Source organism: Thamnophis sirtalis, unplaced genomic scaffold (genome assembly GCF_051295495.1).
Source record: "Thamnophis sirtalis isolate CommonGarterSnake01/CBP01778 unplaced genomic scaffold, rThaSir2_p1.2 scaffold_2, whole genome shotgun sequence".
NCBI classification, from domain to species: Eukaryota; Metazoa; Chordata; class Lepidosauria; order Squamata; family Natricidae; genus Thamnophis; species Thamnophis sirtalis.
In genome coordinates this window covers 120,296,920-120,321,371 of record NW_028261382.1, presented here as the reverse complement: position 1 = coordinate 120,321,371, position 24,452 = coordinate 120,296,920, and the positions used below count along the sequence as shown (strand labels likewise).

At 35.4% G+C, this 24,452-nt stretch overlaps 1 protein-coding gene across 1 annotated transcript in view; it reads left to right on the top strand.

Annotated features, from left to right (window-relative positions):
* Positions 1 to 18,053, top strand: part of EMC2 (ER membrane protein complex subunit 2) — a 33,954-nt gene extending 15,901 nt beyond the window's left edge. The window contains exons 5-11 of the mRNA XM_087706773.1: positions 1,709 to 1,766; positions 7,433 to 7,518; positions 7,675 to 7,734; positions 10,254 to 10,335; positions 11,473 to 11,583; positions 12,639 to 12,743; positions 17,739 to 18,053. Coding sequence (XP_087562899.1) covers positions 1,709 to 1,766; positions 7,433 to 7,518; positions 7,675 to 7,734; positions 10,254 to 10,335; positions 11,473 to 11,583; positions 12,639 to 12,743; positions 17,739 to 17,825 — 589 coding nt within the window. The 3' untranslated portion in view covers positions 17,826 to 18,053. The remainder of the gene's footprint in view (positions 1 to 1,708; positions 1,767 to 7,432; positions 7,519 to 7,674; positions 7,735 to 10,253; positions 10,336 to 11,472; positions 11,584 to 12,638; positions 12,744 to 17,738) is intronic.
* Positions 18,054 to 24,452: the final 6,399 nt, after the last annotated feature.

Here is a 24,452-nt window from a genome sequence, read left to right as displayed (position 1 = left end):
TGTTCATGCATGTATGACTGTTGAAGCATCTTGCAGTGATACATTTGCAATTTGTGTATTTCTCAACTGGCTTCTGACAAGCATAGTCAATGGAGAAGTCAGCAGTAAAAGCTCACATTTTGTCAGTTAATGTCACACTAGCAACCTGGTGATTCAAGCAACGACTAAATGGAAAGTAATATTGTAAATCTGTTGCAGTTATGTGATTTTTCACTTAAAGAGGGAGTTGCTTGTCCCAACTATGATTGCCAAGCAAGAACTACCTGTAACATAATATGTCTGACATGGCTTGCTTCTTGAGAGTGAGAAGCCATGTCACTATAAGTTGGAATAAGCAGCGGAAAATGTTTTAACCTGTTTCTGAAAAAGCAATAGCAATAGCAGTAGACTTATATACCGCTTCATAGGCCTTTCAGGCCTCTCTAAGCGGTTTACAGAGAGTTAGCATATTGCCCCCAACAATCTGGGTCCTCATTTTACCCACCTCGGAAGGATGGAAGGCTGAGTCAACCCTGAGCCGGTGAGATTTGAACCGCTGAACTGCTGATCTAGCAGTAGCCTGCAGTGCTGCATTTAACCACTGCGCCACCTTGGCTCTTCATGTGAAGTGAGAAGAGCTTACAGTAGGTATGAAGAAAATTAGACTCTGATATGAAATATTTCAGTAATAACATACATTCTATGTCGACAACTCTAGCTTAGATTCTTAGCATCTCCATGATGCTAAGTAAATCTGCTGAAACCCAATACAGGTAGTCCTCGACTTACAGCAGTTCACTTAGTGGCTGTTTGAAGTTACAATCACACTGAAAAAGTGACTTATGAACAGCATTCCCATGATCACCTGATTTACATTTGGATGCTTGACAACTGATTCACATTTATGATGGTTGCAATGTCCTGGGGGTCATGTGTTCACCTTTTGCAACCTTCTGACAAACGAAATCATTGGGGAAACCAGATTCACTTAACAACCATGTTACTAATTTAACAACTGCGCAAGGTGGCGCAGTGGTTAAATGCAGCACTGCAGGCTACTGCTAGATCAGGCTACTGCTAGATCAGCAGTTCAGCGGTTCAAATCTCACCGGCTCAGGGTTGACTCAGCCTTCCATCCTTCCGAGGTGGGTAAAATGAGGACCCAGATTGTTGGGGGCAATATGCTGACTCTCTGTAAACCGCTTAGAGAGGGCTGAAAGCCCTATGAAGCGGTATATAAGTCTACTGCTATTGCTATTGCTATAATTCACTTAACAAATGTGGCAAGAAAAATGGGGCAAAACTCAACAAATTTCTTCTCACTTAGCAACATACATTTTGGGCTCAATTGCAATTGTAAGTTGAGGACTACCAGTAATGCAATAAAATGTATACACTTTTTACTAAGTGATCCTCCAGGCAAGTTAACAACAATTTATTAATCAAGATAAAAAGTCTGCCCACACATGGTAAGAAAGATGTTGAGTCCAATTAAAATTGTACTTAAGTGACTTTGCACTGAGGACAGTGGCTTCAAATGCACCAAAACACAATCCAGCTACTTCAGTGACTTCAGATGAACAACATTATACATATTTATGTCCATATTCAGATATTATTTTCCAGCAGGTTGGCACATCTTACTGGGTAGGATGAATGGTTTTAAGTATATAGAGATATTAGAACACTGTTAAATTTACCTGCAGGTGTTTTCTGTTCATATTTGCAGCTATGATGATGCAATACAGTTATATGACAGGATTTTACAAGAGGATTCAACAAACACTGTAAGTTAAATAGAAAACTAAGCATTGCCTTTTTTTTCTTTGTCTTTAAAATTGTAATACTTTCCTTCTGGTTAATAGTTTGTGTTAAAATTCCAGCATAAAAAAATCACCAGATTTAATAAATTTATTTGATGAGGAGCTGATGCTTCTTGCCTGTGTGGTAATAGAACATTGGTATATTTGAATGCTGATATATATGATAGACGTCAGAACAAAAGCCTGGTATATTTAGAAACTTTAATGAAATTTGTAAAAGTCAGACCATAATTTTAAATAGTTGTGAGAGAAAAATACCAGCACGTTTGAATATTATTTTTATACTGACAATTTAAAATGGTGAATGCTGCACATATGGTGAAGGTTAAAACCTGGAGAATCTTGAACTGGTTCCAGTAAATTAATTGAAGTGAATTGGGAATAAGGGAGGCCAAGGTCACACCCACATACTCCCCTTTCCTTGCAATATATTAATATTGACTGGGAAATTGGTCTGCAAATATTAACATATATAGTTAATGTTGCAGCTCACCCACATGTCTACTGCTGATCATGGGAGAATGAATGTCTTAAATAGATTTTGACACCAGAATTTAGTACCTAACTCAGCTTGATATTTATATTAATTCTCAAAATCAGGAGAAACTTATGTTTAGTCTGATTTAATGCTTTCTCCATAATTGTCCTGGAAGGAAAATATAGGAAAACCCAAATGAAACCTGATATTGCCATGGAACACAAGTGCCATAGAAACCATGGCCTTCTTTATTGTCAGCTTTACAGGGATATTTGTCATCAATTGATTATTCCTCTTGGATTTAAATTTCCAGGGCATTCTTTTTGTTTGCATTATCCATTTAAAAAGCAAGATAATTTTTATTTCTCTAAAAGTAGCAAAATTCTATAAGCTTTGTATAAAAGTATAAGCTTTGTCTGCAAATGGTTGTTGATAATAGTTATTGTGAGGGGATAGTTTTGTTTTATTACTTCTCTTGAATGTATTTTTATTGGTCAATGACTGAATAATTAAAATTCGTGGAACCAAGATTGGCATGGACAAGAACAAATAAACCAAAATGTAATATTGCTTGAATTCTTTTGGGTTGGAAAAATCATTCATCTAATAAAAGTGCATCAGTTTTCAAGTTATTCTCCCTCTGAAGAATCAGGTAAACAAGTTGGATTTGCTTCAGCACTTTTAAATGAACAGCAAGTAAATTTAGGAGTTATGTTAACAATTTTGTTGTCTCTGTTGTCCAACCGAAGAAAAGTCAACCTCCCTACAATACCACCAGAGTGAGTTACTACAATGTATTATTTTTATGGGCCAAATTTAAGAACTGTTCATAAATTTCACTCAGTAAGTAATAAAGTTGTAGGAACAGTGAGAGAGGCTAAGGCGTTGTGTCATGTTACATCAGTTCAGAGAGCAGCTTACATTTTTGGTTGTGGTTTTCAAGTCCTGAACAGTTTTAACATGAGATTATGTAAAGAATAAGCTATTGCAGTATAAATCTGTCCAAGTGTACATTCAATGTGGAAATCCTGCTTGTTCGTCTAACAGTAAGAGAATATTGCATTAATATATAGTACAATAAATCGGACTTCACATCGTTGGAACTCTTACCTAAGATATGCACGCGACCTTTTCATTTTAATTTGCTGATGATTATTATTTCATTTTCATGCAAGAAAAATGATTAATTGGTATGGTTTTTTTAAAAAAATATTTGATTCAAAAAGCTTTACTGATTTAGAGTGAGAATGATACGCAAGTAATTCTGAGAATTAAAAATAAGAGATTATCCCGCAATATTTTTGAAATCATATTTTTTTAAAATCATCTTAATTTGAAGCATAAGAAATATTCAGTTGGAGACACTGACATTCCAAAAACTATACTTGGATTTACAGTTAAACCTGAATGAAATAATGAGAAATTAAATTAACTGGAACACATTTTCAAAATTGCAATATTGGTGCTGTTAACATTTCTGTTTTTGTGTGTGTGCAGGAATCCAGTTTCTGTTATTGCCAATTCAGAACATTGTAACAAAGCTTCTTAAATTTACCAGATCATTAATCTGAAAAGTATACTATTACTTTACTTATATTACTATAATATTGTAAATATTAGTCCTGAGTACCTTGTCTTACTTATATGTATTGATCTTGACTATTGCTTTTTATTTCGTCAAGTATGGGTACTTTGATTTTGTGTGCTGAAGAATAAAGGTTAAGTAAAAAGTTTTGATAAATTGTCAGGTATTGGAGTTGTTTATATGTCATCTACCTGTTAATTATTTCCATGTGCACATATGGCTGCTGTAAGAAAAGAAATGCTTCATGGTTTTAAACTGAAACTATTCCTGAGTTTGTCTTGGCACTAACCTGAGCTTAAAGCAGTCTCTTATGGTGTGCTGACACATGGAGTTGCTTAGACATATTAAACATTTTCTGTTGTTTGGCAAGTGATACATCAGCTTTCGTTCACATAAGTCATGTAAAGATCACGCATTGCAGGAGCTGACAGTTTGAGACAGGAAAGATAGGGGCTGCATAAGGATAAAAAACAATTTTACTACCCTACAGTTTTTTCCATTAGAGTACAGAGTAACTTTACCTTATATACCAATTTTGTTGTGTTTAAGTACAATGACAATAAAGATTATACTTAGAATGGAAAAGTACGTCTTAAAGCCAGTCATTGTTGTATTGAAATGAGAATAGGAACAAATATTTAAATGTTTCAAAAAGATGAATTAAAGAAAGAGTTCTATATTCAAACTAAAAATGAAAATCCTAACCCATGGGCTTGATGGGAGTCGAAAAACAGTTCTGAGCAATATAATTTACGTAAGGCCAAGTTTTGTTACAGTCCATTAGCTTCAACTAAGGAATCCTTGGGTAGGAATTAATCTCTCTTTCCAACTTCTGATGTGTCTGGAACTCTGGAACTTTACTGCTTTTAGAGCATTCGCTAAAAACATTTCTGTATTTGTGGAAGGAAGCAGAGAGATTTGGGGTATGAATGTAAATCATCTCATGGGAAAGTGAGTGAGAATGTATGCTTATTGCATTTGTTCTCAAATGCCAGTGTTGTGCCATTGTGAGTTTCTGTCCCGTCATCTTAAATATGCTATTTGTAATTCTGGACTTACAGCCACAGTTAGACTGGAATTTTTATGGCTAATCAATATGGTCATTAAGCAAATCATCACAAGACCAAAATGATTTTATGACCTTTTAAAACCATGGTTTTAAAGCAAATCACATAGTAGTTACGCAAATCACGTGGTTGTTAAGCAAATCCAGCTTTTTCCATCACTTATTGGAAGCTGGCTGGGAAGGTTGCAGATTGCAAGCACATGACTGCAGAATGCTGCAACTGTTGTAAATGAGAGATGGTTGCCAACTGTTGTAAATGAGAGATGGTTGCCAAGCACCCAAATTGTGATCATGTGATCAGGGGTGGCGCAGTGGTTGCAACTTCAAGATCAAGTCATAAGTCACACTTTCAGTGCAACTGTAACTCCAAACCATTCTTAAACAAATTGTCATAAGTTAAAGACTTTATGGGCAATGGACAGGATATGGGATTTTCAGGAAGCCCTTTGAGGCGTTCAAAAAACTGGAAGGTATAGGCAAGCCAGAGACAGTTGCAAAATCCCAGGCTGGCCAGCGGATGCTAAGTATTGGGGAAGATGTAAAGGGTCCACAGAGTGCACAGAACAGTTGGAGGATGCATGAGGACATGGGGACAGTCAGGAACGTTGCAGATGGATGAGGGAGGTCAGGAAGGATGCCTGAAAGTGTGGCATAGATAAGGGAGGTTGTGAGGGAAGTACAGAGAGAGTTGGGAAGGGTGGGTAGGAGAGCACAAGTGGCAGCATAGTGTGAGTCCAGAAGGGCTGAGGGAGAATGCGCAGATAGGAGAGACCTATGACCTTTCCTACTGGTTTCCCCATTGATTTTCTTGACACATTGGCAAATTGCAATCATGTAATTGCTGGATGCTGCAAGCTGGTCATAATTCTCAGCCAGTTTCCAAGTACCAAGATCATGATCACGTGACCACAGGGATGGTAGCATGGCCAGAACTCTGAGGAACGAGACATAACCATCATCTGCTCAGCACTTGACTTGAATAGTTAAAGTTGCCAATTCCTGTTTATAACTGCTTCTTCAACTGGGAAGTACCTATATTTTAGTAATACTTTAGGGCCCAATTAATTTTTAAATCTGTTGGGATTTGGGAAGTACTGACTTCTATAGGCTTGCCGAAAGAACGATGCCATATATTTGGAAAACATAGGATTTATATGTGTGTTGCTCTTATGGTTTTCGATTTTTTGGGGGCTGAAACAGTTGCCAGAAATGAAAAGATATGAAACAGTTTACGGGAGAAAAGGTTGGTTAGAAATTGGCCAGAGTGCTAATGGCATGTCAGTTTATTAAGTACAGATACACAGTTATTAATTTTCCAAGTTTAAAATTCCATTTTCACATAAAATAGTCGTGGTTGTAAAATTTGCCAGATTATTGCTTTCTTTTAAGATTATACTGCTCGGGAGAACTTGAAAGTCTGCAACTGAAAAAGGTTGTTTGGCTACCTGTAGTACAAGGAATTTCATGCCCTGTTTAATGCAGGTGATCTTAGAATGAGATATCACACACACTTCACCAACTCCATCATCTTCTGATGTGATCACGTTCCTTTAGTAGTGCAAGATAAAGATCAGTTTCTACGTGCATGCTGGAAAAGCGTATAATGTTTCCACTGGTGGAAGCTTAGGAGTCTGAATAGCTTTTTGTAAACCAGAGTGTACAAATAAGGCAGGAGTGACTAGAAAGTCTTAATTCCAGATCATTTGAGGAAGCCCTGTGTATTTTTGAAGGAACAGCATTCAGAGGTGAAAAGAAACCCTTCTCATGGCAGTGAACTGTCTTCTCAGCAGCTACAGATGAAGTTTGTTTTAAAAGAGAGTATAGGATGGGGCAGAGAATCATAAATGTTATGTACCCCATATTGCTAGGGCATGCCTTTTGTTTACCTGTTATGAAGCTGTTAATTCAATGGAACAGCTGCCAGATAACTTAGAATTTAAGTAACCCTGATAACAGTTGAAATGTTCTTAGAGTTGTTATACTGCTGGGAATCGTGTGCATAATATTGGCTACCTTTTTTCTGCTAATATTGCAATATGCAGAGGCTGCTTCAGCAAATCCAGATTTCTGCTTGGAGATTTATGGAACGTTGCTTCCAAAAGGTTCTTCAGTGCAGAAAGACAAAGAAAAATCTTGGGAACCTGAAAGTACAGTTTGGTCATCTCCAGTGACTGTCTCAGTGTGAGACAAAACGTATAAATGTTCGGTTGAACAACTTTGGGGCTCTTAATGGCTGCAATTATCAGAACCTGGACCATCACTTACGATGCATACAGTTTGAGCATATAAGTTAAAACATAATGCCAAAGGAAGAAAATTTAAATCTCTACGCAGGATGCCATTGTGTATGAATCTGTGTGAAAACCCCTGTCGTGCAGTTGCTCAGCAATGCAGTTTTTGGGTCATTAAAATAATAATTTGCAGAGTCAAATTACCTGTTTCTCAAAAACCCAAGAGAGGGATCTACGAGCACATAATCCTCTGTCAATTTTAACCTATAGGCAGCCCGAAAACGTAAGATTGCCATTCGGAAAGCCCAAGGGAAAAACACTGAAGCCATCCGAGAGCTGAATGAGTATTTGGAACAGTGAGTGTTTTTATAAGAATATGCCTTGTGTTTCGCTAATCCTAATCTTTTTTTTTTATTAAAAAGGCATTTACATTTGATTTCTTTCTTTGCCTCCTTGCTGTTCATTTTATGGAATCTATTTTTAGCTCTTTTCTCCACCTTCCTTTTGTTCAGATTTGTTGGGGACCAGGAAGCCTGGCATGAGCTAGCAGAACTTTACATCAATGAACATGAGTAAGTTGCTCGCAAATCCTAATTCACATAAAGGGCTGAGAAGGGGTGGGTTTTTTTCCCCATACAAAAAAAGGATTGCTTTCTTAAAGCGATTATTAGAAGATTCTTAATTTTATTCCAGTAAAATCAATAGCACACATACTATTTTTCCCAGGGGCCATTCTTCCCCTTTTTTTATAAATAGGAACAAGGTTTTTAAGTTTTTTATTAGAATGCATTTTTATGGACTTGTCAAGCATATTTTATTTAAGCTGACCTATTTTTGGTAGCTTGGTTACAAGCCTTTAATTAATTTTGCCTGACGTAAATACTGATCTGCTAAATTCAAGAAAAGGCATGCATGAACTGCATTTAAAATTTAATCACTCTTCTCTGAAGAAACAGACTAGATATGATTTGCAAAAGAAATGAATGCTTTATAAACAATAAATAAATTGACATTAAAATAAGACTGTTGTTTCTTGGATAAATAATAGCTTGCACTCAAGAATGTTGGCACTTTTCTATTGGATCTTGAATGTTGTTCACTTTTTATTGCTTTAGTGACAAGGGGAAATCCTAACATGAGCGGATTAGAGTACAGCTGTAGTTCGGCTTTTTTAAATATATGGCATTAATTCTAACCTTCATTCCAAAAGTAAATTATTTTGTTTCTTTTTTTTTGTCCAGTTTTACTTTTTTAGCCCAAATCTTACGGTGGTGTTGCTTTCCATGCATATTTCAAGAAATAAGAAAGTAACGAGAAAAGCAACAGTTTTATTGAGTTACCAAAAATAACTTTATTTATTTTTTAAGAACATAGCTTTTGTTGAGTAATGCTTAAACCTCAATGGGTAATTTTTCTTTAGATTGATTAATCTATTTGTTTTCTTGTTAATTTTTATTTATTTATTTAAATTTATACTCTGCCCATCTCACTATCAAAGTGACAATTACTCTCAGAGTATTGACAATATAAGTGCAATATATGTATAATAATTTATAATTAAGGGATTTAGAAACAAAATATTATTGTCCTATTATTAGCCTCTTGTGGCATATTTCATTAAAACCTTTACTATAACATACTTTACTATAACATACATATGGACTATATCTTACTTTATCAGAAGCATGGATAAAACTGGCAGGTGACAATTAAAAATACACATTTATATAAATTTAACAGGAGGCATAAACTGGCATATTGATGAAATTAGAGATTAAAAGTCTCCAAAAATTTGAAACAGAAGTCAAATATTTTCACAAAATCCGCAAAGAATACATCTATGTATTTCCTCTTTGGTAAAAATGTTAAATAAAATCAGATTTAATAAAAGAGATGATATAAGTTACAGTTACATAAAAACAATATTGGTTACATGTATTAAATTACAAATAAAGTGAGCCAAAAAGGTAGAGGACAAGGATACATGTGGAATTTTGTGGAAGAAAAGGGTTGTCGGAATAATTAGTATTCGATTGAGGGAGAATATTTGTAGCTTGGTTGAAATGAAGGGTCTTTGGTGCTCTCTGAACTTGGTTATTGTTTTGCAGACATTTCACTACTCAAAACTAGAGAACCTCAATAGTGCACTGCTGTTTGAGTTGTGAAACATCTGCAAGAAAACAACCAAGCTCAGCGAGCACCAAAGACCCCTGGAATCAGTATTGCCAATTTTTCATTGACTCCTCCCCAAGACAGATTACAAGAAGTAGCACAGAAAAACTTGTGAATTTGGGGGGTTCAGTAAATGCAACACAAGGGGTTAAGGATGTATTGAGGTCTACAAATGAAATTCAGTTCTGATTACTGTAGATCTTAGTTATCAAGTTGCCTTAAACAAGCAAGCAAGGCTTTTGGTGGGTTTGTTATATAAGCAGTTCCTTTGTTTGCATTTGTTTTTTAGGTGTGGTTTTATAGGATAGACTGCAGTCTGATTTTGTAATAAAAGTTGTGGCTTTTGTTCAGTTTTTTTCTTTCAAAATGTGGGTTTGGAACACATGTTTGGTAGTAAATCTGAAGCAACTAAGCATGGACTCTCTCTTGCTATCGTATGTTAGAAGTCAATTGCCCCAGATTTTGAAAGCTTGCAGAAGTTGGGTATATTTTATAAAAAGCATGTGTTTGAAAGATGTCTCTATAAATCTTTAAAATACATGAGTTTAGTGACATTATTGATCATATTTAGCTTACAGGAATAAACTACTATAATGAAGCATCACTTAAAACTACATTGTATATGAAAGTACTATGTACTAAAAAGTACTTTTCATTTTTTTATAACTTTGAGAATTGAGAAATTTGGTACTTACAATTCTGAAAAAATTCTCTTCCTTTAGAATAATCCAATCCAATCTTATCCAGTTTGTGAATTCTTAGTCACAGAAATTTCTTTCTCACTTAAATTGCATTTAACACTTTCTTCTTTTGCCTGTTCTATAAAAAAATGATCTATTTTTGTTCAAATAGTGTTACCATTATTTTCATCCTGATACTATAATAAACACCCAAATCTTTACCTCTTTTTTCTCTTCAGTTATGCAAAGGCTGCCTTTTGCTTGGAGGAACTCATGATGACTAATCCGCACAACCACTTGTATTGCCAACAGTTTGCAGAAGTGAGTGTTTTAGAATATTAGGAGCAACTAATCTCTAAGGAATGGTCAGTTGGCAAGATACACTATCTTCATAACCTGTTTGTTTGTCCTCTCCTGTGGCTATTCCTTCAATTTCTCCTACCATGATTTCCCATCCTTTCCCCCTATGATGGTGATGGTACGCGTGCCGGAAGTGGCACTCACGCTCATCTTTCCAGGCACGCCAGCCATCGCCCATTATTCTTCTAGGTTCAGGTGGGCACCTGCATGCTGGCCAGCTGGTCTTTGCGCGTGCAGGAGTGGCGGAAACAGGAAGATCCGGTGAGTGGCGCACATGTGCACACTGGAAACCAAAAGCTCAGTTTTCCAGTGGGCACATGCGTACCAAGGAACTGCTCTTCCAGTTTCCGGTGCTCCCGCACATGCACACCAGGTTCAGAAGTCCTTTTTTTAATGAGGCTATCATTATATATATGAGCCGAGGTGGCGCAGTGGTTAAATGCAGCACTGCAGGCTACTTCAGCTGACTGCAGTTCTGTAGTTCGGCTGTTTAAATCTCACCGGCTCAAGGTTGACTCAGCCTTCCATCCTTCCGAGGTGGGTAAAATGAGGACCCGGATTGTTGGGGGCAATATGCTGACTCTATAAACCGCTTAGAGAGGGCTGAAAGCCCTCTAACTGCTATTGCTATTGCTATTGGTTTTGCTAAATAATAGATTTAAATTAATTTTTTCAATTAATTGATTAATTAGGTTTTTAATCTTTTAATTTGTTATAATATGTAAAAGAAAAGCCCATGAAAACATACCATTCTTGTATATTAAACCAAACTAATCTTACATATTTGTAGCAGTCCAATAAAACTATTAATAACTCGAGTGAGTTTATTTAATTAAAGATAAAAATAAGAGGCAAAATGAAAACTGGTAAATACAGGTTAAAATTACTAGCTAGCTCTTCATATGGATCCCCAACAATGCCTGAATTAAATATCTAGCGTCAACTGGCTCAACTATCTCACCTGGTAAAAATTTATTTTTAGGGAGGAAAATTCTGTAACTTTTCTATCTTTGTAACACAAATAAATTATATATTGTTTTAAAACTGACATCTTTAGAAAGTCTATTAAATATTTTTAAATAAACATTTAATTTACAGGTTAAATATACTCAAGGAGGGCTTGAGAATCTTGAGCTTTCCCGAAAATATTTTGCACAGGCATTGAAACTGAATAACCGAAACATGAGAGCATTGTTTGGTCTTTACATGGTAAGTCCAGAAAGCACTGTATTTTTGTTCAAAAATGATTCGCCTTGTTATTTAATTTGGAAAAGGAAGGTAGAAGAGTTGACCTTTTCCAAAATTACTAATAGAAAAGAAGAAAGATTTTTAAGATCTATTGTGAAAAGGCCTGGATTGGCTCAGTTCTTCTCTACTAATATGTAGATTTACTTAGCATTAGCAGCATTTGTATTTTCTATGCATTTTGTTATTTGGTCAGAATCAACATTGATTGTGGTGATGCCATAATCACACTATAAAATTTAAAGTGAAAGTTAAGAGTTACATTTGTTAATTTATTCTGTAATACAGTATATGAAGATTGTCTGATAAATTAGTTTGCCTTAAACTAATCTGTTGGAAAGATGACTTTGAATAGCTTTGACTTCAAATATCTTTTAAGCTATGAAACAGCTAACCTAATTTGCATGAATATATATTCTCTTTAAAAACACGTGAATCCTGTTGCATTGTAATAATGCAGTGGGTATAAACAGTGAAATAGATTTATACTTGTGATGTTGTTTACAAGTACTCCTTGACTTATCACGATAATTGGGACCAGAAATCTGTCATAAATCATTACGGTTATAAGCCAAGGCACCAATGTGATCCAAAGTAATTTGGTTGATGCTTTTAGCCCTTGTGAACCATTGAGAGTCACTTGGCAAGTGAGAAACCATATAATATTTAAATACCTTTGCTTCAGAAGTTGTTCCATGATATGGGGGACTTTTCAACCTACACTGTTTTCAAACAACAAATTCAAAGAAATTCAGAAGCTAGGGGTTGTTTTTTTTGTGTGTATTTTGCTGGACAAATCTGCCATATCTCTGATTTTTGTCCAACAGAATCAAAATACTTATTTGTTGATTCAGAATTCGGATTTAAAAAGTATTAGTTTTTCAGCATAGATGATACATTTCAATCCATTTGGTTACACATTTTCACTGTAATGTTTTAACCATTTTCCATATGTATACTATCTTTTCGTTTAATTGTCAAAAATTGCTTCCTGATTTTGTTTCCTGTTGTACTTTTAGTCTGCCAGCCATATTGCCTCCAATACCAAGGCTAGTGCAAAAGTTAAAAAGGATAATATGAAATATGCTAGTTGGGCTGCAAACCAAATCAATAGAGCTTACCAGGTGAGTGTTTGGTTAAACTCAATAATTTTTTTAAATAATATATTAGTGTTTAAAGCTTGATGATACAGAAAAGGAAATTATCATAAAAAGCCACTCAGATGCATATTTGGGTGATGACCTATATAATGCAGAGTTTTAAAAAACCATTCTTGCGGAAACATGAATGCACAATATACATTATTTAATTTCTGAATTTGTGGATGTTATTTTGTTACCACAAGGACATACTGAACAGGTACAAAATATCCATCATACCTGTTTTTAAGGGGTTTTTTTTCTCAGCATTGCATCATTAGAAATCATTTTTCCACATTTCATGAGAGACAAAGCTATTTGCTAACTGCTAGTGTCCTTTACTAAATGTATCCATTAGGCTTTATTAGTTTATTTGTTACATTATTGTGTTTACTCTATTTATCTTTTGTCTTGGGGGTGTATCCTAATCTTATCTACAACAGCTCTGTAGGCAAAGAGACAATGAACTGGTCCAAATTTTACCCATTGAGCTCCCCAGTTCAGTCCATTGCCCTGATGTATTTTTGTCTTAAAAGCCTGACTAGGATCTTCGATTAATTAAGTTTGGATATTTGTAAATGGAAAATTATTAAGACCAGATATTGTGAACAAATACCTAACACGGTGTCCAAGCAATCAAAATGACATCTCTGTACATAGAAATCACCAGATGGAGTATATAAAAATCAAATTGCCTATATTATTGTTAAAAGCAGACAAAGGAGCACAGTTATATTATCAAAGGCATGGCCAGGTGCTGACTGTGGAACAGATTACGAACTGTTTAGATGCAGTTTCCAAGTTAAGCTAAAGAAGAAAGCCAGTCAGTTTCCACAATATGATCTTGAACATATGCCCACCATTTTCAAGAAGAACATTGGGAATTGCTTTGAAGTCCTGAAGCTCACTAATAGAAAATTGGAGGAATGATGGAATGAGCTTAAAGAAGCTGTGTGGGATAAATGTGAAAAGAAACTGCCAGTAGGGAAGGGGGGGGGGGAAGCTAAACGGAATATAAGAATAAACTGTGGAAAATTGCAAAGAGGAGTAGACAAGACAAAAACCTCAGAAAAGGACTTAAAAGAATTTAAAATGGTTCTTAGAAGAGTCAAGAACTGTTATTATAACAACATCTGTAAAGGCATTGATGACACCGATAGAAGAAAATATTTGAAGATGGAAACAGGCCTAGAAAAATAAGGAAAGGCTTTCTAAAGAACTGAACTCAGAAGGGGGTTGCAACTTGAATTGGTTGGGTAAAGTACACTAATAGACAGATAGTAACCAATTAAAAGGAGATCAAATAAAGGTGAAAGCAATGTACTGTAATACTGTACGGGAGATATGTCAACATGCAAAATATATTGAAGGTATTCCCTTCTTATAAGAATCTCTGGTACTAGCAGTTAAAGTTAGATCAGCACTGCAGTCATTACCACCATTACCTACTCACAGAAATATACAAGCATCAGAAGAACCAATAAAATTTCTAAGTAAGCTATGTACCTGGAGAACAACAGAATGGCCAATAAATTGAAGAAAGTCAATTTACATTCAAACACCAAAAAAGAGAGACATGCAAACTATTGTAAAATATTTTTAACTTCACAGGCTAGCTAAATAGTGCTAAATATAATCCAACACAGATTACAGCTTTACATAGAAAAGGATACTAGAGCCACAGTGGCGCAGTGGTTAGAGTGCAATGCTGCAGGTTACTTCTGCTGACTGCCGGCTGCCTGCAGTTTGGCAGTTCAAATGTCACCACGTTTAAGGTTGACTCAGCCTTCATTTTACCGAGGTTGGTAAAATGGGACCCAAATTGTTGGGGGCAATATGCTGACTCTGTAAACTGGTTAGAGAGGGCTATAAAGCTCTGTGAAGTAGTATATAAGTCTATGTGCTATTGTTATAAATACCTTCAGTGGTTGGCATTGTTACATCATGCACTGTAGTAGTTTAGTTGGAAAGGTAAGATTATTATTGTTTATGAAATAGCCTATCGCTTTGGGCTAATTAGTTCATTCTTAAACACTGACAATGGATGCTCTGATTTTATGTTAATAAAGCTTAAATGCTAAGCACAGTTTCATAATATGCAATTTAGTTTCTTAGTGATAAAAAGTATCTATATGAAACTGACTTTAAAATAATACCAGCAATTTGTAAGCCTGCTAAAATTCAGTTCTGTAGAGTTAGATACTAAGAGTTCCTTATACTTTTAGTTTATTTCTAAACACAGCAGTACAAATTATAAAATGCAATTTATATTTTATAACTTTATGGTCCAGTTCCAAAACTATTGGTAAGTTATGTTGCTAGTGAATCAAAATTATCGTTAACTGGCTCATCTTTCAGTTGATACTTAACAGAACAGTTGCATTGTTACTCAACTAAAATATACTTAAAACAAATGTCAGCATTTCTTTGTGACTTCATGTATTTATGATACATTGCATACTTCAGCTGTATTTTAACTGAAAATTGACAGATACCATATTTAGCTAAAAGCTGCAAGGGGAATTTAAATAGGTGGGATAAAATTACATAAGTGAGAAATTGGCCTGGAGATCAAGTTTACACCCTACCCTTATAAAAGTTGCCATAAAAAAACCCCTGATGAACAAATACAAAACTTTGCTTGACCTGAGTGCACCATGTGGTTTGCCTTGTCCATATGTATTTAAAGCTACTAAAAACCCAGCAAATGGATTGAGAATGTAGGTATTATTTCTTTGAAACATCTCTGTTGCTAAAGGTTGCCACCTTGTGAGAAAAGCAAAGAAGTATTCCTGCTCGCCCCCTTTTTTAAGTAAGGAGGATTGAATAACAACTGAAGTTTTAAGAAAGTAAATAACTCCACTGATAATAGATTAGATTTGTTAGGTCCTGAATCATTTGTGCATGCAGAAAAACAGCGTAGTGGTTAAAGCATCAAGATAGAAACTGGGAGGCCATGAGTTCTAGTCACGCCTTATACTCAAAGTCAGCCAGGTAACCGTGGACCACTAAGCTATTGGTGATCAGCTATAGGAAGGAGACAATGGTAAGCCACTTCTGAGAAACCTTGCCGATAAAACTGCAGGGATTTTTCCATGCGGTTGCCAGGATTCAAAAATTGACTTGATGGCACAAATAATTGTAATAGTTGACTCTCGTCATTACATTAGAGCAAACGTTTTATATAACTAAGTGACATTAACATGGTCACTAAAATAGGATGAGATGTTATAATACCTACATCTATTTTTTTTTTTGCTTTCTATAACTACTTTGTGATTTGATTAACCATACATTTAAATTCTAAGTACATTTTCTATCCTTCACTGTATTAATGTATTAATACAGTCATATCTATGTTCAAATTTTTTCATTGCCTTTTTCTGTTGAGCTGGAACCAATTACCGTATTTTTCCATAGCAATATCATTTTGAACAGTGCATGTTTAAATAATCTGATCGTTTCAACTGCGCTAATCAAGACCTACCTTACATTAAAAGATATAGGTAGTCTTCAGCTTACAACCAGAATAGGGACTGGAAAATACACCAGTAAGCAGTACAGACATTAGGCGAGACATCATGAGACCATATCCAGTTTTATTATCCTTTTTCAATTGATCGTTAAGTGAGACATATGTTTGTGACCTCCTTACAGCTTCCTTATTGACTTTACTTGTTGGAAGCGTGCTGGGAAGGTAGGAAATGATGTTCCTATTATCACCGGATACTGCAGTTGACAGAAATCCAGGCTGGTGTCTAAGCACTGGGTTTATATTGTGGCCAGGGGGACACTGCAGTAATCAGAAGTGTAAGGGCCACTTTTAATTTGCTTCTTTCCAGCACCATCATAATTTCAAACAATCACTAGACCAGGAGTGTCAAACTCAAGGCCAGCGGCCTGATCTGGCCTATGGGGTGCTTAGATCTGACCTGTGGGGCCTCCCTGGAAATAGTGAAGGACTGGCCCACGGTGTCTCTACCAGAAAAAACAGCTTGGCAGGGCCGTATGCAGCCTTACCAAGCTCCGTTTTCACTGGCAAAAAGTTGCAGAAGGCTGTTGCAGCCTAAAACGGAGCCCGGGAGCACGTTTTCTCTGGCAGAGTGCTTGGGTGCCCCTGACATGAGTAAGGGGAGCTGGCCCCACCCACCCTGGCCATATCTACTCTACCCCCACCCACTCCTGATGCGGCCTTCAGTGAAATTGAATTTGACACTCCTGCCCTAGATGAATGGTTGAACTGAGCCACTACCTTTGGTAATGCAGTATAATCTATCTTACAGTATCAATTGCTGTAAGATGAGCAGGGTGTATCCTTTTACCCTCAAATCTTGCTTGTTGGCTTCCTAAAAATACTTTTATTAGCTATTGCATAGTAGAATGTTGGATTATATAACCCTTGATCAGATCTTACAGAATTACTCTGACGCTCATGAAGAGTTGATAATGATGGGCTGTTTTGCCAATGTTTCCTGTAATTTAATGAGATGTCAGAGCATTCTCAGATGTGTCTTTGTAACCATATGGTATAGATTTAAAGCACACACAAACATCTCACCTAAAGAGCATGCCAAATTACAGAATTTATATAATTTAGAGGCATGTCTTCACCAGCCGTGTATATTAGTGTAATGTATGAGAGAAAATGTATAGTTACAGTGGTGTAATAAAACATAATGTAATAAACTATAGCTGGGTAACATATATTGAAGACTTCTCTGTGTCTCTCTGTGTAGCACCAGAATAAACCACAGCATATTATTGTTTCAATCATGCCATTGCTATTTAGTGGAGCTTTTTAATACCTTATATTTCTTTTAATATATTTAAAGATAGAATAAATCAAAGATTTCTGAATGCATTTTGGCAAAGCAAGCAAGCCAGCTTTTTGTAATTATTGAAACCTATTGAAACTTTGACTATTGTACTTTATTTGCATGTGTTTTTTAAAAGAGACTTTTTTGCTTTTGTTTTGCATAGTATGCTGGCCGTAGTAAGAAAGAGACCAAGTATTCACTGAAAGCTGTAGAAGACATGTTGGAGGCCCTACAGATCACTCAGTCGTAAAGCTTACGAAGGATAACCGGTGGTGACAAGACTTCTTTCTCCAGTTCCATAACTGAAATTCTGTCCTCACAGACTTAAAAGTTAATTTTAAATACCTGATTGTTAACAGTGGTTTCATGTCAGCAAAAGTTGCTACCTTGAATGATACGTTTTATAAAAAATATAAGATTTCTATTTATTGCTTCTATGATGGAAAGTCACTGCAGTTAATAAAAAGAGTAAATTCTATTGAACATCAGTTTCTTCAGACCTGGTAGAGCAAATGTTTAAGCCATAACTTGATGTAAAAAATTAATTAAGTGATAACACAGGATTATTTATTGCATTTGGGGAAGTCTTCAAGATGTGTACAAAATAGAAGTCGCCTATGAAACATGAACTATGGATCAAACTTAAAAGTTTGCCACAATGATCAAGTAATATTCAGCTGGATATTTTGTATTGCACAATGCTATTTATATGACTAATATAAAATGGTAGAAAAATAGTAACTGCTAGACTGGATTAAGTACTGCATTTAAGTGAAGCCTTATTGATAGAGTTACTTTCATGCTGCTGATTCTAACCTGCATCTGAAATGACTCCTCCATTTGGTTTAGATAAATGAAGACAATTTTTAAAAAAATATAAAGATAATTTATTAAGCTTGCATGCCATCCAATTCACAACAATCAAAAGAAATTATAATAAAACTAATTAAAGATAAAAGGTGGCAAGAGGCAAGAACAAAATGGAATTCAATCATGCTGAACTGGCTTTAGTAGCCAATTTGCCTACTTGGATTCTCTTCAAAATTGACCAGTTTCAGAGATTTTATTATGCTATCTGAAAATACACAGAAAAATGTACTCAAGGGAATGGTCAGACATTGAATTTCTTCCATGGCCTTACTAATGGATTTCCACTCTACAACAAATTGTGTTTATTATTGATTCTGTTACTGGGCTTTCAATGTAGAAGGGCTTTAGGGAGAATAACTAATGCTTTCTTTTCATTTGGAACTTTTCAAATATTGTGAAAAAGCATTTGTTTTAGCTTTTCTGAATTTGTGCATAACTTAAATATGCTTTCTGCGAAGAGAGAAAAAGGGAATTATATGCAACATGCTGGTGTGGAAAAGTAATCACTGCCTTAAATTCATAACTATTTAGTTGCAAAATCCACCCTTTTCCTATAACTTGCTTGCGCTGTAGGAATTTTTGCCCATTCCTCCACAGCAAACAGCTTTACTTCATTTTTAAAAATGCCTTTGTGCTTACTCCACATTCTTTGTCCAAATGCCAATTTCCATGCAATAGGAACGTAGTTCAAAAGAATGAACATCTGAAAATGGCTCAAAATTGAGTTATCTCAAAATTGAGTTAATACACATAATAAGTTCCAAAATGGATCTGTTGTAGGACAATGCAAGCAGCTGTTTAAATGGAATAGTCTCACTGCATCTCTTAACTTGACGACCCTGTCACTCAAGTCTTTCCTATGTAAATCTAGTGAATATGAAATGTTATTTTTGATTGAATAAATCTAAGATGTATTGAAGTGTTTGATATTGAATATGTCAAGCGAAATGAGAATCCAGCCAAAGTAGCAATCTCTAAGTCTTTATTCCATTCAGTGAATGTGCATATCAAATGTATTCATTACAACATAATTGATCTAAAGTAATGATGGGATGCTTGATTGTAAGTTTCAATAACTACTTGTAGCAAACTAGGTATTTCCAAGGCTGGAATTGGAACATAGTTCAAAATACGGTGGTTTTTTTTAAGGATTATTGTTTCATAAGGCCATTCAGTCATAAAAAATATTACATTGAACATATCCCAGGGTTGGGGGGTGAATTCTTGTCAAGGTACAAAAACACATTTCCAAGTATGTTAAAGGACAACTGTTTTTTTTTCATCTGTGTCAGATAAGCTGCATTCAGATTGAAGAATCAGAAATTGTGTTTAAATTACAGTATATTTTAATTTTTCTACCACCTTTATTTTAGATGTAAACAATGCTTGGATTAATAATAGATATTAGAGTATGTGTTTTAAACTTTTACCGTATCCATATTTATTCAACTAAGAACAAATGATAGAGATTGTTTTTTTTAAATGGATTAGAAATCAATTTGATATTTAAATTAACACATTAATTTTAATAACAAGTAGTCCTTGTTTAGTGACTGACTCATTTTATCATTTCCAATAATAATAATGATGAAAAAGTAACTTTGAGACTAGTTCTCACATATATCCTCTGAGGGAGATGGGCGGATGAGAACTATGAAGTATAAATAAAAAAAAATATGATCTCCGCAGGTGTAAAGCAAAGGAAAACAAGTGATAAGCACAGTTGTAGCTTTACTTAGAGAACACTTCCCTTAGTTAACGGTCCCAATTGTGTTTGCTAAATGAGGATTACCTGTAAACCAAACATTTGTTCTTCAAATGTACTTTTCCAGAATTAATTGATACAATATAAGTGATGTGCTATTAATAGCAGAGTTTAACTGCAAAAATGCATTAAGGCTATTCCTGTTAACTTAATTTTTTCATGACACCATTTCTAAATTCTCTATGTTGAGCTGAGATTGTTATCACATCAGAACGTGGCACTTGTGGGGGGGGGGCGGTAAGGAAAACTGCTTCAGAAAATTAATCATCGGTCAAATGAGTGTATTCTGTATTCCACACCCCACCTCTTTTCCTGTTTAAATCACATAGTTTGGGCTTTTTGCTTTTTGAAACATGTTTCACTTGGTGCTGACTTCTTATGATGAGGGCTAGCTAAGGAAAGGAGAGGACTGTAATGATTCATTGGCAAGATTTTAAGCTATGACATAAATTAAAAAGGTATTTTCTGGCAGTATAAGGGGCAGGCCAGATTTTCTTGTCTGCAGAGAGAAAGGCTGGGTAGATTAACAGGGTTAATAAGGTTAATTTTATCTGAGAGATTTATCCTGCACATAATCAATGTGCAGCTTGAATGAATATATATATTAATAAATAAAAATGGATTTTTCTTAAATCAGTGTGGAATGGGCATTGTCACTCAGTATGATCTGTCTTTTACACTCAAAGGTTTTTGACAAACCTCTCATTGGCTAAACATTCATTAGTTCGCTTCAACTGCATAAATAAAATATTTTGTTTGGAAAAATTGTAGAAACATAAATTACAAAACATATAATTTTAGCCTATTTGTGACCAAGTTTTAAAAAGTATTGTTTGTATATTATTGATTCATCAGACCTGACTCTTAATACAAAAGGAACTGATGAAGAAAACCAGTGAGATCTTTAAAAAACCAGACTTATGTTTTCTCCTTCAATAAACTTCTGCCCATTTAAAAAAAAATGTGGGTGAACACTTCACAAACTGTAGTTTAATTCCCTGCATACATCAAGATGAAAAAGTTAGCCATTTCATTTTATTTCACCCTTGGCACAATTGTCTTTGTGACCGCATTCATGCTTGCTGCAGGTTGTATTATAAAGTTACGTGGGCTTCAGACATTTTACAACGGAAGGACCAAAACCCCTAACTACATTTTCTTTCCTTCTGAAAATTCCATTGCTTGCATTTTCCATCCACCCAAGAATATCACTGTGTCCTTTGCCATAAAGTGGTTTATACTCTTAAGAAAAGATTTCATAGTAATAAACTTTACAACTCAACTTCCAAGTTAGCAATGTCAGTACAATAATACTATTTGTACAAGAGATGCACTGCCTAGTGGAACCAAAATTGCATGTATGATATTAGCGTTAAAAATAGCGGCTCTACACTCCTATTAATGAACTCCTAAAGAACAATTGAATGTTTACCAGCTGCATTGCACTGTTGGCACATGTTTGCCTTCTGCTTAACAGAAACATTCTGAATACTTAACACATCTTACTGCCAAGCCAGGTCTCCCCAGTTCTGTAATCTGTGAGGTCATGGAATTCAGCAGCAATTCATCCAATTATTGTTTACCTCCATCTCCTATGAGTCCTGGCCTTTAATAGTTCCTTCCTGAATAAAATAACACAGAGTATTGAATGCACTCATTAATCCCAGAACGTAAAGTGGGCAATAAATGTCCAGGTATTATTGAAGTCCAACTGCTATAATTTATAAGAATATTACTTTTATGAAGAAACTATTGCAGGGTCCATATCTGTGTGGTGGTGAATTTTTTGCCACTTACTCAGAAAGGCAAATGTATGCAGATTTGTAACAAATTCAATAGTATGACTATTACAGCTAAACTACTTTACAGCTGCAGCTAAGTTTTCCCATTGTGCTGAGCTAACGCATGGGTTGCCTGCCTGTCTGCTTCTTAATTGATGTGTGAAGCTCAGCAATTCAATAATTAGCAACTCGAGATTTGCAATATGTTCCTAATAATTGTGTACAATTTAAGGATCAAGTAGGGCTCTTTTGTCTTCACAAATCAAATGTGATCATTTTGATCAAGCCAAAATGTATCTTGTAAATAAAGTTGCATCTATCGGGGGGGGGGGGGTGTTTGCAAAGAAAGGCATATCTTGCAGTTGTCTTCAAATAAGTCAGCATTCTCAGTATCTCACCATCACTGAAATTCTACAGCTTATATTATTTTAGATTTATCACACTTTCATGGACTTCTTCCTTGCTATTTACTCATGTAATGAACAGAGCAATTCACCAAGCAAGGAAATCTCAAGGAAATCTTCAAAATATAAATATATAAGAAAGCAAATTGTAATACAGAAACACTTGAAAAAGCTTTATACTTAGGCATTTTAAAAATTGTTATGACTTTGAGTAAACTTTAGCATCTTCCTCTGTCTCTGTCTGTCTCTCCTCCCCTTTTCTTTTTTCCTCCTTGAAGGGGCAGAAATCTCATCCTGGGGTTAAATTTGGATTCATATATTAAACTTATTTTCAAGTTTATTCACAAAGGGACAGTGTCCAATATACTATGATATATTTATGGTAGGAACTGCCTGCAGCAGACATGAAATTAGAAACTTCAAAATTTTCTCTCTTATGGTGCTTTTTTTTTTAAAAAAAAATGTTTTTCCAAGTCTGGAAAGCAAGAACCATGATTTTTTAAAAAAATTATCATTAAGGCTGTTCTTCCATAATTTATGCTAAGAGGTTTTGGCCTGTTTACATATTTTGGAATTTGGCAAAATTAGTAACGTGATAGTCCATTTTTAGTGAACATATCAAGCAATAAATAATGACACATGCTGTTTAGGGAGAGATCTGTTCTTCAGGGGAGGGCTTGGTGGCCCTGAAATGGCCAGGTTCTTCCAGTCCAAATTTCGTAGTGTTCGGCAGTATGTTTTAACTCTGAACTAAACCAGATGCTGATCAGTTCTGTTCTTATTATCGACTTGATGTTGAGATTGTAACCAGACCCTTATTTGCAATGTTAACATTTGGAACAAATTAACAGCAGTTAGGCTGAAATGAGAAACCCCCACTTTACTAAAGAGGTTCAGTACATGTAATGCTGTAAAATCAGAAAGCCTGAAGTGTGTTAACTAGAAATAAATAAGTTAACTGTCTGTCATGCGTTCCTCACAAGGGATATGTTGTTTCCACTTTCAATGCCCATTTTTAAAAGGATTTTTTTAAGCGCTCTTACGAGAGTGAGATCAGCCACTATCATCTGGAGGAGTCTTGACTCTTCAGACAATTTCTGTCTCATATTCCCATCATAGAGGAAAATGGGGAAGAAAGCAACAACATAACCACAGAGTTAGATTTCTGTTAGTTTTAATGTAACCACCAAGAGCAACAACAATATATATCCATAAAACAAGATATTAAAGATTCTGTCTCTTGCTGCGGGCAAACATCTCCTTTTTATTTTTCTATCTGGAAATGTTTGCAGTGAAGGAATAAAAACAGGTTTGTAAAGTTTATTTCCTTGGTTCTGTTGCCTCCCCTTGGCACTTTATATTTTCTGAGAATATTTCACCCTATTTTGCAGCCTTTAAAAATTCAAATTAATTTCAGCAATGGTAAATTTTCTTCCTTTGAAGACAGGAGTGGGCAATCTAAGTCATAGAAATCCAGAGGTGGTATGCTGCCGGTACACACCCGTTCGGGCGAACTGGTAGTGGGGGCAGTGCGAGGCTGTGCCCACCCACCCAGACATTATCAAGGCATGTCTGCATGCGCAGAAGGTTCATGCACTCCTGCTACTAAACCGGTAGTGAAGAAAATATAATACCAGTACTGATAGAAATCTATATGGTATGGTTACTATGTATGATCTGGTCACTGAAATAAAGACTATTATTGACATAGAGATTAAAAGCCTGGCTTTTTTCACAGGCATTAGGGATCAGAATATTGTGCTCTTCGAAGACAACAAGCTCTCATCCAGCTATGGTCAAGGATGCTAAATAATAAGCCCCACCCTATTCACCAGGATAATGCATAGTCTCACAAGATTGAAATCCTGTAGGCCAGGATGGAAAACAGCTATTGACTTAACATCTACTAACTAACGCAAGAATGCCTGGAGAGAGGAATGGTCCAAGGTACCTTCTTGTAGCCTAACCATTAGTGAACCCTCTACCAAATCACCTGATTTTATTGCTTTGTCTGGTCAAAATTGAACAGAATTAGATGTGATGCTGGAAGAAGTGCC